Source organism: Manis javanica, chromosome 14 (assembly GCF_040802235.1).
Source record: "Manis javanica isolate MJ-LG chromosome 14, MJ_LKY, whole genome shotgun sequence".
NCBI lineage: Eukaryota > Metazoa > Chordata > Mammalia > Pholidota > Manidae > Manis > Manis javanica.
In genome coordinates this window covers 93304767-93318511 of record NC_133169.1, presented here as the reverse complement: position 1 = coordinate 93318511, position 13745 = coordinate 93304767, and the positions used below count along the sequence as shown (strand labels likewise).

General features: G+C 37.4%; 1 protein-coding gene across 7 annotated transcripts in view; it reads right to left on the bottom strand.

Moving 5' to 3' along the window:
• The window catches only part of FBXO38 (F-box protein 38), a 49418-nt gene that overhangs the window by 22428 nt on the left and 13245 nt on the right, over positions 1–13745 (bottom strand). For 4 of the 7 annotated variants that reach the window (XM_037015863.2, XM_017640723.3, XM_073221962.1 and 1 more), the window contains 9 exons: positions 12929–13092; positions 12556–12721; positions 11057–11194; positions 9702–9839; positions 7491–7584; positions 6373–6503; positions 3415–3585; positions 1660–1802; positions 553–763 (listed from right to left, as the gene is read on the bottom strand). In XM_037015863.2, the coding sequence (XP_036871758.1) occupies positions 553–763; positions 1660–1802; positions 3415–3585; positions 6373–6503; positions 7491–7584; positions 9702–9839; positions 11057–11194; positions 12556–12721; positions 12929–13092 (1356 nt within the window). Of the gene's footprint in view, positions 1–552; positions 764–1659; positions 1803–2322; positions 2470–3414; positions 3586–5895; positions 6337–6372; positions 6504–7490; positions 7585–9701; positions 9840–11056; positions 11195–12555; positions 12722–12928; positions 13093–13745 lie in introns of those variants that run through there. The other 3 variants (XM_037015865.2, XM_037015866.2, XM_037015867.2) reach the window with 3 other exon arrangements.

Sequence of the window (13745 nt, the reverse complement as noted above, 5' to 3'; positions counted from 1 at the left end):
CAGATGTTGCCTGATGACACGCGGTCGGGCGCACAGCAGATGCTCAGTCAATATGAATAATCATACAAACAAAAACCAACATTTATTACCTCATGTACTTAATTTGCAGGGTGGTTGTGAAAGGTGTCCAACACAATGTCTAGTACACAAGTGGTATTCATTTTTTCAGTTCCTGCAACATTCAAAAATGTACCTACATATTGCTCAGGGAGATATTAAAAGATGTTCCTTTGCTCAAATCCTGGAAGTTACATTTTAAAATCAGGCCTACATAGCCCACTGTGCTCTGATGCCCTTGGCACCTGAGTCCTCCCCGTCTGTGGGCACCCTGAGAGACTCCGTGGACAAGTGGCGTCACAAACTCAGCTTTAAACAAGCCAGCAGATCAGCCAATTCCATCCACCCTTTCATTTATTTGCCTTGTCACCTAGGTCCCCTGACGTGTAAAGTGACAAGCTGAAATAGTGGGGAAGGGAACACAGCAGAGTTAGATAAATATAATCCAAAGTAAAAAATCATTTCTATCTGGAGCTCACAAAAGAGCTGGGTTACCGTCGGCTGCAAACTGCTGCTCTCCGGGCTGCAAGTCCTGCCGGAAGTCGTTCTCCTCATCTGAGTCGTCTGGGTGATGGTGATTGTTGTCGTGGATGTTGGCATTATTCTGGGCATTATTATCATTGTCATTGTTGGAGTTCTGGTTGCTAACGAGAGCTGAGGAAACCCCAATTCCTGTGCCTGCACTCAGTCCAACTCGAGCACAACCCTGGGCAAGACAAAACCACATGCTTGGTAATTTGGGTTAGTATAGAACACTTTATTTTTAATATTCCTTCATTTCAACTTTATATAAGAACAATTTACATAGCACTTGACTTATGAAATACTATCACATATGCATGAAGGACGTTATTAAGGCTCAGAACACTTCAAACAAGATAAAATTATTAGTCTTGATTTATAGATGATGAGTTGCACAATGGGATGAAATCTGCCCAACAGCACGTGACCATAATTGGTACAACTGGGACTTGATACCCAGTACCCTGACCTCAAATCCTGGATTTTTCTTGCTATACTGCACTGCTCCAACAGTGGGAACATAACCATTAAGAAGTGACAAGAGAAAGCATAAATAGTTGAAGCATTAAGTTTTACTATGGTTAGAGTATAAAGTTCTATTTGTTAAGCAGTTTTAAAACATTTTGTACAAATGGTCAACCTCAGATTTCCTAGGATATAGAAGTGAATAGAAAAGATAGCAGCAAAGTAAAACATTTCCAAAATAAATTCCTAATCCTTATTTATATTTTGGGTTCCTAATTAGAGATTTAATTTCCCATCTAATTACTCTTACTAATAATTTTTGACCTAGCTCTAATTTCCATCTCTGCTCTTACCTTACCTTCAGTTTATAGACCTGACGGAGACAGCTTCCATCTTACTTTTTCCTTTCCCTTCTTTGGAGACTGCGTAATACTCATTTACAAGAACAAGAAGAGGCCGTGCATTATTATAACCTTTATGCCTTCACTCAGGCTGGCAGTAAAAAGTCCAGTTATATGTAACACATAAAGGCGTATTCTTAGAAAGAAAAAAACTTAGGTCATTTTGTTTTCCTTCTGGTATATCAAAATAAACACTCTCCCAAATGTGACCTACTTTGGGTGGCTCACGAAACATCTGGTCCAGTGAAATAAACTCCAGGCTGGGCAACAATTCAATAAACTGGCCGAAGGAGTCCAGCTTCAAAGCATGGCACCGTACTAAGTTGATATCAACCAAGCGAGTCCATCTTGAGTGGTCTGTTGAGGAAATGATGTGGAGGGAGAGAAGTTAAGTATTGCTTACTCCATTACTGATGAATTTTGCTATAGGTCTCAAAGACTTCCAAATCCTTTTCCTTTAAGTAACTTCTATCTCTTGATCTCTAAAATTTGCTGCTCTTGACTATGCTGTTTCCTCACCCGATTACACTGTGAGAACTTGATGTCTTGGGAACTACTGAGCCTTGATTTAGACACGAGACACCCAACAATCCCCATGCCTATTCAGCAATAAGACATGAGGTGAAGGAATGTCGGGGCACTCATTTAGTAGAACACTATGCAGTTAATAAAAGAATGAAGGTGAACCAAATATGCCTGCTGATATGAAAAGCTACCCGAAATACTCAGTGCAAAACACAAGCTACAGGATAGTGTATACACAGTAAGGTCCTTTTGTATATATAAATCATTTTTAAGTATTATACATGTATAAGCTGCAATATGCATAAAATAATCTGTCCAGAAGAATATATAAGAAACTGTTGATGGTGGTTACCTTTGAGAAGAGGAGACTTTTCATTTTGTACCTTTTTGTACTGTTTGATATTGTTTATCAAGTGCATGTATAACTTTTAGTTTTTAAGTGTTAACAGGAGTTCTGAATGATGGGATTATAGGCCATTTTTGTTTTCTTCTTTATACTCTTCTGTATTTAAGAAAACAAACAAACCAAAACCCAATAAATGTTATTTTTTAAAACTGATCTATGCCTGCTACAACCTAAAGTTTGTATTTCCCAATAACTTCTTGGTGCAGCTGGAAATGCACTCCTGGTGGGTGAGACACAGCCATTCTACTGAGTGGTCTCCACAAAGGCCCCAAGCTTGAACATGGGCCTGGAGGTGAGCTTTGTGAGGAGCCATAGTGTGTATCCCTGTGAAGGGACTCCAACAACACAGGAGGCTATTCTGCAGGTGTCAGGCAGGGGGCTTGGTGTGCTTAAAATGGATGTCATGCCAAAATTCTCTAGCTCTGAATTCATTTAAAGGTTTATATTTAGGTATTTAAGAAGGGCCTTAAAAGAAATAAGTAACATTACTCTCTCAGGGAGGAAAATGAGCTTCCCCCATAAGGGAAAATATCAAGGGCAAAAGTCACACTTATCAACACAAGAGACCAAGTGGGGAGGGGAGATCTGAAAAGACCTAGGATTTTAAGATAGAAAATGTCACTAAAGGAGTTAATGTTTAATGTGTCACCTAATTATTTTTTGCACATACCCACTTTGTCCTTTCAGATGAAGTGCCATTTGGGTAACAAACAAACAAACAAACAACTATCACATCCCAGGCAACAATTCCTACCCTTAATCTCATGTGCCTAGCCCACAGAAACATATGTAAGGATCAAGGCGGTTGAATTCATTACCTGGACAGTGCAAATTTGAAGGCAGAGAATTTCAAGAGTTCAAAGCGAGTCTAATATACTTCCAACTCAGTTATGAAAAGTCCCAGAACTTATGTATGAACAATCCACATACAGTATCTCCGTTTTACATTATGAATACAATTCATACCACACAGGAAAAAACAAAGACATCAATTATTTCTTTATCAATAAAACATAGCCATGTTTAAGTATATAGTACCTGAGATCCAATTGTATGGATTATGTAGATGGGGGCAATTATAAATTGCCAGATATTTGATACAAGAGAAAACTTCATTGACTGCCTTCATCCCTATATCGGTGATGATACCAGGATTTTCTACCACATCAGCCAAACCAAACTTCACCAGATCTGCATTGGCCATTCTGCCTGGGAAGAGAAATTAAAAAAGAGAATTAAAAAAATAGATAAGTGTCCTAGACTGTTGCCATTTCTTTATCTTAACATCCAGTATGACCACTTTATGATTGTTCAGTATCATCTGTCCATTATCAAGTTCAGGTTTGGGTACAATTTTAGGTTATATATTCTGTACAAATGGTAGCATTTATTTTGTGAAAAAAATAATTTATATTAAAAGTCAATGGACAGGTAGTTAAGAAAAAAAGTTTTTCAGTTGTTTGGAGAAAGAAAAAGGAAAGCAAAAATGTTTAAAGCAAAGTTAAAGGATGTATTGGTCCACACCTAGGGTGAAGTTTTAGTTTAACCTTTTAAAAAGAAAAAATGTTAACAATGTAACTCATACTAACAGTATAAGGATTGTGTTTTTGGAGTTGGGTGTAGCCATGTGTAATGAAGAGTAAACTGGGAATTCAGCTCCATTTTTAGAGCTCTCGGGATTGGTTAGTAAATATATACTGATCCCCTGAAAGTGGACTTCTAACTCAAACACACATTTTCTGCCACTGGACTTTAGATGAAGTGCCATTTAGGTAAAAACAAACAAGTAGTCTTGTTCTACTCAGGGGGTGGTTATAAGTAAAACAGGATCCTCCATGCTAGATGACGCCACTGGAAATGCACACTTCATCTCTTCCCTCCTACCATCATTTCCTCCATTGCCTGCCCTTTGCTCTCTAGGGTGATCCACCTGACACGAGCAATTTGAAGGAAAAAAGGAACTGTGTCTAATTCACAGTAATATTTTCAATGTCTAGCACAGTGCTGGGCATATAGGAACTCAATGTATCTCCCTCACAGTGCTTGCAATGAATGACACAAGGTTCAAAGAAAACACTCCTTCTCTGATGAAGCTGCCCTACACATGACAGGGACTTAGACCTGTAGCTCAGACACGTTTAGAACAACCATACTTCAAACTCTTCCAGTTTCCATGCAGTTCATGCTTACTCTCCTGTAGCTCCTGTACTGGGAATTTACCAGCATTCCTTGCAGATTCCACCTTAATCTGTCCTTTGCAATTTAACTGAGCAGCTTTCTTAAGCTTCCTGGCAAGAACCCCTTTCTTGACCTTTGAACTTGAAACTTGCCTTCTCCCTCACAATTGGGAAAATCTTGAACTGAGCCTATTTCTTAGGTGCTGTCTGCAGAAATACTGCAGCCTCACGTGACAAACCCAGTGACATCTCATCTCCCTCTAGAGCCTGCTAGAGAAGCCCAGCACCTATTCTGATACAGAGAATCCTGGGCTGTCTTTACAGGAACGGAGAAGATGTATATGGGAGAATTGGATGAACTACAGCAAATATGAAAAGAATGGCTTATAAAAAGGTCAAAACTAAGAGAATATTAAATATGACAGACCATGAAACAAGTTTTGTTGAGAAGTATAAGATAATGGTAGTCAAAAGTTTTGTAAAAGTGTTCTTGTATTGAAAATGGGTCTTAACAGGAAAGAAACACTATAGGGAAATAGCTGACTATAAAGTTAACTCGTAAACACAATCTTTCAGTGAGCCTAAAGTGGCCATCCTGAAGACAAAAAATTTGTCAAATTTTGAGCTTTTTTGAGTTTTTGGAAAGAACATAAAACAAGATTACCAAAAGCCAGTAATTTTGTTAATACATAAATATTGTAGAAACAGAAAATGTAAGCAACTCATCTGAAACTAGAAAAGCTTGATAACGAGTACATTGATTTTATACGAAAATACTATACTAGTCTAGCATTTTAAAGCTATGTTGGTGAAGAGCAGATCTTTGTCAAAGCTATACAGATTAAAAGTAGTTCCTGCGTTAAATTGGCTAGAAGATAAATGATTTTATTTTTTAATCCTTCACCTGCATTAATGCGAGTGCAGCGACAAAGGGAAAAATCAACAACCAGACAACCACCACCGTGACATACGTCAGGAATGAGAAAGAACCACAGTCATGCTGTCTGACCCAAACTGTCCTGACCAGAGGAATCAAGCCCTCTGATGCTCTTCTACAAACACAAATCAGATCCAAAGAAAAAAATACCATCTGGTGTAATAGTAAGAGTTTAAGAAAGACTTGTCACAAATTACATGGGGAAGAAACTAATTCTTGCAAAAATAAAAAATCGCCGGTGGTAAAAATGTTCGTGCATGTCTGACTAATGTCATGTAGGGAAAGTCTGAACAATAAATTGACATGCATTCAAACCCAAAGGAATGAGTTCCCAATTGTAAATATACTCTAGAAAATGCTGTGAACAAGCCTTCCAACAGCAATCATCATTAAATGAATACTGACCATTATGTGCTCACACTATCTGGAAAATCCAGAACCCCCAGTGGGTTTATTATGGAAATGAAGAGCACGGACAGGGTATGGTCCTCATCTGAGAGGACCATCAAAAGCTTCAAGAAGTATGGCAGATCAAATTCAACAAATGGAACCAAGGATGACATTCTGTGAAAAAATGAAGCAGAGCGGGAAAGAAACCTGGGCAGTGAAGCGGAGACAATATCAAACGTAGGTAAGAATCTTTTTTGGGTATATTATTCATCAGTATTTTCTATAATACACTAAAATCAGAGGCAATGTATAAAAATAAAAATCCCTGCCACCTGAAGTTTAATTAAAAAGTTTCCTTTTCAAGAAGTGGGAATACCCAAGATTTTAAGTTGTCTTATACTCAGAAACGTTTAGAACATCCCAATTCAGGCTGCTGTTTGTCAAGTAAGTTCCATACAGCAATTCTAGGGAATAAAATGGGGTAAGTCTTACTCTGCAGCAAAAACTCATCTACATATCCCAGATGAAGGGTCTCAAACTGGGGGAACTCCAACTCTGCCATCTTCAGGGCAGAAAAGACGCCATCTTTGGTTAGGGAAGGCTGGATCCGAACTTCATGTAACCTATAAACAAAGATACGTATCAGAGTAACATGAAAGCCGTCAGAATGAAAGGTTCTTCCTAATGTAGGCTCTGAAAGAAGTTTATCTTAACTGAAGTGTCAAATGCAAACAACTTTCCCTGCCTCTATTAAAAAATATCAGAGATATTTCCTTTAAAGGAGCATTTTTCAAAGTGTGGGCACATCTTAGGCAGTAGACTGAAGTTACATTAATCTTATATCCTTTCCAAGTGCTTTCTGTAACCTGATTAAATCAAGGTGAGAAATCTGCATCTGATGATCTTCTAACATCTTTTTTATGATATTAGGTCCCATTTTAACAAAAAGCACAGTTTTGTAAGTGGGTAACAATACCTAATAACTTAAAACTTAGAAACAGTTTTATTTATATTCTTAATAGTCTATTGATGGAAAGTAAGAGTTTGTTTTTCAGTAAATTGAGAAAATGGTTAATTCAATTTAGGTAAAATACTATAAAAGTAAAAGTAAAGGGACACTTTTGATACACAGGAAAAAGTAAATGCGGCATGAAGTGATAGGAACGTGTTAAAAATATAAAGATGTTACAAGGTCAGGACTCCGAAAAACTGATTTAAAACACAGATGTCTGCATAGCGAATATTATTATCGACAACTGTTTTATAATTTAGAAAATCATAGAGGTTGAGATAATGGCTCCCGAAAGGGCTGCAGACACCACAGCACCAATACTGACTGCGGATGGAGTCTCAGGTACCTCCAGAGAACTGATGGCTCTCCTGACAAGACCACAACCTTTCCCAGCTTTCTAGGTCTGCAGTGCAGCTCAAGTGCCCTCAGTCATAGCCTAAGACTACCACTAAGCGATACCCTACTGTCACGTACACAACTTTGTATTTTAAATCTGAGCAAAGCATGATCAAACTTCATATATACATTTCCCCAAATTTTAAAAAAACAGACCCACATAATTCCAAGACAAAAGACACGATGTGAAGAGGAAACGTACCTACGGGCAGCAGTAATGATGAGGTAACCAAGATCTACTTCAAGAGCATTCTTGCAAGCTCCCAAAACAATAGTGTGCAAATTTCTAAAACCACCTAGTTAAAAGAGAAAAGGAACAAAAATAGTAAGCATTTCATTTGACAATAGCACTTTTAGTAAAGCGTTTATGCACACTTTAATTATGTTTGAAAGTAAATCTAAGTTTTCTTATACATTCAAATTAGTACCTCAAGATGAATTATGACTATTGAAACAGATACTATCATTCTGAAAAGACATTCTGATGACATCTGAAAATTACTCCAAATTATTTCAACTTTTAAGTAAGGATTTTCAGAGCCACAGGCTCATGAGGGAACTGTACAGAAGGGATCCTTACATTTTCTAGCCAAAGTTTGAGACTCTATCTATCATATGTAGTAGGACCAGAATTACTTTAACTTCAGCCATTTTTTCCCATGTTTCTGAAACTTGTAAATACAAGCCAAAAAAGGACACAAATTATTAATGTATACAACTCAACATTTCGTTTGTTTTGAACTTATAAATAAAATCACATAGTATGTATATACACTTGAGTTTGACTTCTTTCACTAAAAATTTTGTTTATGAGATTCATCCTCACTGTTGTATGTAGCTGTAATTTGTTCATTCTAATTGCTGCATGGTATGCCTTTGAACAAATATGCCACATTTCACTTATCCATTTTATTGCTGACAGGCATTTGAGTAGTTTCTGTTTGGGGGCTAATATGAACAGTGCTACCAAGAACAACTTTGAATACATCTCCTGGTGAACATATGTATGCATTTCTCTTGGGTTTAAAACCATGAATGCAACTGGTATTTGTATGGTCAACTTTAACAGATATACCAAATAGTATTTCAAAGTGGTTGAACCAATTCATAGTCACACCAGGAGTGTATGAAAGGCTGTGTTGATCCACACCCTAGACAACACCATTGTCATGTTATTGCTTGTGTGTTACACTGTAGTTTTAATTTGCTTTTCCCTAATGATTAATGCAGTTCATCATTTTCTCATGTTTACTGGCCATTTGGATATTCTTTTTGAAGTCTGATATTCAAATTGTTTTCCCATTTTTCCTACTGGGTTGTGTCTGTGCTTTTCTCATTAATTTTAGAAGTTCTTTATATATTCTGGATGTAAGTCCTTTATCTGAAAACTGTATTGCAAATAGCTTCTCTCACTCTGTAGCTTGGCTTTTCCCTCTCTTAAACATGTCATTTAATTAACAAAAAAAGAATTTTAATTTTAATTTTAATTTAATACAGTTGATCCATTTTTTTCTTTATGGTAAGTGCTTTTTGGTACCATGTTTAAGAAATCTTTGCCTACCCAAGGTCAAGAAGACATTTTCCTAAATCGTCTTTTAAAAACTTTATTTTCCACATTTGGATATATGATCTATCTAGATTTAACTTTTGTGTGAAGTATGCTGACTTGTTAAGTAAAATATAAGGCAGAGTCATTCTTAAACTCTTCTTAAGGAAGAAAAGTCTCTGATGCTTTTAGGACCTTTGTAAGAACTCTCAGCTTCTGGAACCTCTCTCCAGGTCTTCTCTCTAATGAATGGTTTCACTATGATGTTTTCCCTACTGACTTTGTCCTGTTAGCTGCAGACATGGAATAAAAACAGTGCTGTTGACCTTCAGGGAGGCTGGTCCATCCTCTTCACACAATGTAATCAAGTACACTTACACCAGACTGGATTAACTGACAAATATCTGAAAATTTAGTGCCTAGTCATATTTTAACATAGTATTGATAAACCTGAAAGCATTCTATATACCATAAAGTGTTAAACAAATGTAGTAATGTCCGAGTTCTTTCATAGGCTTAAGGTGTCCGAGTCAAAAACATTTCTTAGTCACTAAAGGGCACTAGAAATCCGTTAACATTTCTCAGAAAGATTCCAAATATAAAGATATATATAAGGAATAAGTGTTAACAAGCCAGAGAACATGTGCTATTATTCTTCTATTTACATTGCAAAGGTTTAACACTGCATAAAAAAGAATGAATTAGTTCATGCTCATGGTTACTTAGTCTCCATAAAACACACCAGACAGAAAGTGTAATTATTAATAAGCATTTTATTTTAAAAAGACTCTAAGAGAAGCTAAACAAAAGCTTAACGAATTTTTTAACTGCTTTTTAAAATATTAGTAACTAAAGAAAACTGAATACCTGATCTCCAACTGTCTTCAACTACATGTTGGATAAGACCTCCAAGGAAAGGAACTCGAACCATTTCTAAATGTTCCAAGTTTCGGGCAGAAGCTAAGCCTGTTACTAAAGGGACATATTTCAAGGAGTTTGTGGGTCCTTAAAAAAACAGAAAAACAAAAAAATTCAATGGAAAATGTAAATTGCCTTAAAGGTGAATTCTCAAATCAGCAGCTGAAATAAATAACTTATAAATTCTCTGCCTGAAAATGACAGCCAAGCATTTGGCTCTCTGCAATTTATTACTTATTAGAAATAAAAGTGTTAGCCTGTTAACTATCTACTTACTCAGCATAAGGATTGTTCTGTAACACTGAATTGATGATATTGTATCAGTATCACTTATAAATTCCCTTAAGTCTCGATCATTTTGAACTCAGAATAACTAAGGGAGAGGAGCCAAGCTGAAGATCTGACCCTTCACCCAAGAAATTAGCCCATCACATGACCGCCCGTGTGACCAGTGTGACATCAGGTATCATGGAGAAACACACGAGATACGGTCCTACTCATCAAAGAACCTGCAGCTGACATGGAGGTAAAACTAACGTGTCTAAGTGTAAAAGGACACAAAGGCAGGGCATATCAAATCCAAAAATACAATCTGCTGTGCCACACAAGGAAAGAAAAAAGAAAGAAGGGGAACGTAAGCTGGAAGAGGCAGAACCTGAAGGAGGTACACACGTGAAGAGGAGGAAGGAAGCATGAAGCTCAAGAGAAGGAAACAATAATGTACAGTTCAGACAGACACTGCGGTGAAGGCCGCCGTGGCTCTGTCAGGGGACAGAAAGCAGGCAGACCTAAGGAAGAAGGTCTGCCTTGTACAGGAGTCAGAAACAGGGCGTCGACAGGGGCCCTGGTCATCATGGACTCTGAAAGTGGACAGTCCCCAGCTGACACTCTGCAGCGACAGAAACACTCAGGGTCTCCAGACAGAAAGTAGTATGACAAAAGCAGTGCTTTAGGCTTTAGGTAGATTAGGTCGAACAACTCTTTACATGCAGGATGACTAGGAGGCCAGAGACAAAGAAAGCAGTCGAAATGTATTAAAACATTCATACAAAAAGAAAAAGTGCCTATGAGAAATACAGACACTGAAATGCTTTCTATTACTATTATTATTTTTGCTAAGGGTCAAACAAAAATCATCTGTCTACTGTCTTTAAAATATACATTTATCTTCACAATGTGAAGAAGTTACAAAATGTAAGTAGTAAAACCATAATATAATTTCATTTGCAAATGCAGCTCTGGAATGTGCTTTGGGATATATTTAGAAAGTGTACCTAAATTTCCACCATAATTCTGTACCATACCTGCACAGTTCCTCATGACGAAAGTCCGTAAGCTGATACACAGGAAGTCTTTGAATGGCTGTGGTTTGGTGAGTCTTACCCACTTCATATAAAGATGCCTTAGCATCGGGATACAAGGAATTTCGGGAACATTCACTCCTAAAACATACATATAAAAAAAAGGACAAACAAAATCACAAACAACTGTATTCTGTGTATAAGTTCAAGAGTCTGTTTTTCAAGTTGACAATTTATACTTCTTTGCTCTTTCTTTAGAACAGACATATGGGAAGATGGGTTTTAACAAGTCTTTCTCGTAACTCTACAGCTTCTCTAGGATACACTTGCCTGGTAGATATAAAATGAAAATAGGTTACTGAGAGCAAAATTATGAGGCTGTGAAAGGAATAGGTACACAAAATTACTATTTGACTACCAATACCCACTGTCATACTAGTGGGAAAATTTAAATTTCTCAAAACAATGGCAGGCTAGCTGGCTTTAAATATCATAGCTTCTGAATGGTATCCAGAGAGAGACTAAAGCTGTTTGTTTCTACAAATGTACGAATCTTAAGGATTTGTAAATGTGTGGCAGAAGCCAGTCGGCATAACTGGGAAACTGGTCATTCATTTATTTTAACATCTCAAATTGATAAAGGTATTTTATCCTTAACAACCAAGAATCATATTTCCTACAGCAATTTTCAGTTTATTTTCAGGAGGAATAAGTGGCTTAACACCAAGAATCATACCAGCAGAGGACCATAGATATAGGAGATACTGGGTTGGGGGAAGAGTCAGGAGATACGGGAAAAGAAAGAAGACAGGTAACATGTAAATTCCAAATGGAAGGAAACAGCTTGAGGCACTTGCCCAAGACACTGACAACTGTAAGGCAGAGAGAAGCCAAGGAAGCGACGTGAGACTCCGAGAGAAATCCAAGGACCCAGGGTGATGGCATTTCACAAACAGCTGGCAAACGAGTTTAACATGACTTTTAAACCTAAGTCAGCAGAAGCCCTGCCAGCAACAGCAAGCAGAGAAAGCAAAAGTAGAGAGAGTCCTTGAATGGTTGTTCTTTAGAAGCTAAATTCTGCAGAATACTCCCACTGTAAGGATTACTTCTTAACATGGTCCTCCCAAAAAGGCATGGTCAACTTTAGCTTTCAACTCTGTATACACATGCTACGGCAACAGATGGCAAGTAAAATGGGGGATAATACTGCAGGATTCTGGCTCTCAGGAAAAAACAAAAACAAAACAAATAAAACCCAATGATTTTCAAAACTGTCTTCAAAAAGGGAAGAGATTGGTCATGAAACAGTATTATTTTTGCTGCCTCCACCCACTGACCCAGGGCTCTTTAATGGGAAATGTAAATTTTTATACAAGTCTCAGACATTTCTTTTGCCACCAGCAATCAGCAAAGCTATTTCTAAAATTCTCATTATTCCTTCAGTGGATATTGTTATATGGCAGTTCAAGGAATCACAAGTGACCCAAGAAACGTGTACTCACCAACTAAATGTAAAGTTTGAATTTTGGCTCCTATAGGAATTTTCAGTTTATTTTCAGGAGGAATTGGAAATGCTCCATTACGATTACGAAATTTCCCCAAAATGTGAACATGTGGCATATATGTCCAAATAGATTCTACTAATTCCAAGTGAGAAGTTTCCACACCCTAGAAAATAATGCCAAGGCAAGCATAAAAAAAAGACCATTAATTTAACATTCAAAGGAGCTTTCTGAATCCTAAGTTGCTAAGTACGCGATGGAATTTACAAGTCTGTTACGGATGAAATCTGCACGAGTGAATGTGTTTGATCATTCTCTTGCTTTATCATTTCATCAATCAGTTGATATCAAATGTTCAACCAGGTACACTCACCACTAAGTTTGGGCAAGCTTGCAAAGCCTCCAGAACTCCTGGAATGCTAAAAGCCTCGTGGCCCCGGACCCTTCGCCTCTCAAGGTATCTAGGGTGGAGGCCATATAGTTGTTCGACATCTGGCATCTTCTTCAATAGTGTTAGAAAACTGGAATCTGTGAAGCCTGAGAAAGTTCAGAAGTATTTAGAGCCAATTTCATCCCTCCTTCCATCAATAGTTACTAGGCACTTGTTTTAACTAAAAGTTAAAACAACAAAAAATGAGGTTTCCTTTTTAAATTTTCATTAAGACTAACACTACAGCTGAACAAATGGTTAAACTGAAAATACATGTTTTTAGTAACAGAGGAAATGTGTCCAAAACTCCACTTATTGTGAGTTAATATTTCACTGTTGGGGTTTTTAACTTATTATTGCCTTTTTTGTTGTCATAGCTGCTTTTAAGGCACAGAAATCTTCTACTAGGAACGACACACTTTTAACCAAGATAAGTTGGACCTATGGGACTGGTGGATGAGAAGGACCACCCTCTCACCACCACCCTCTTTCACCTGCCTCCAGAGGTGCTCTCTGGTCTGTAAAACCTCTAGGGCTGGGCACAGCACACACTGAGAAAATGAGTAAGACATGATCCTAATCTTCAGGAAGCTCACAGTTCTAACCTAAATCTCATCTCAAACTAAGTTCTCTTAGTCTATCCATTTCCTACTAATTACTTGTCCTCTATCACTTCCTGGAATTTTGGACAATTCATTCTTTTGAAAAAGACAGATGCAAGTTAGCTAAAAGAACGTAAGTGATCCAAAGTGAGAGGATG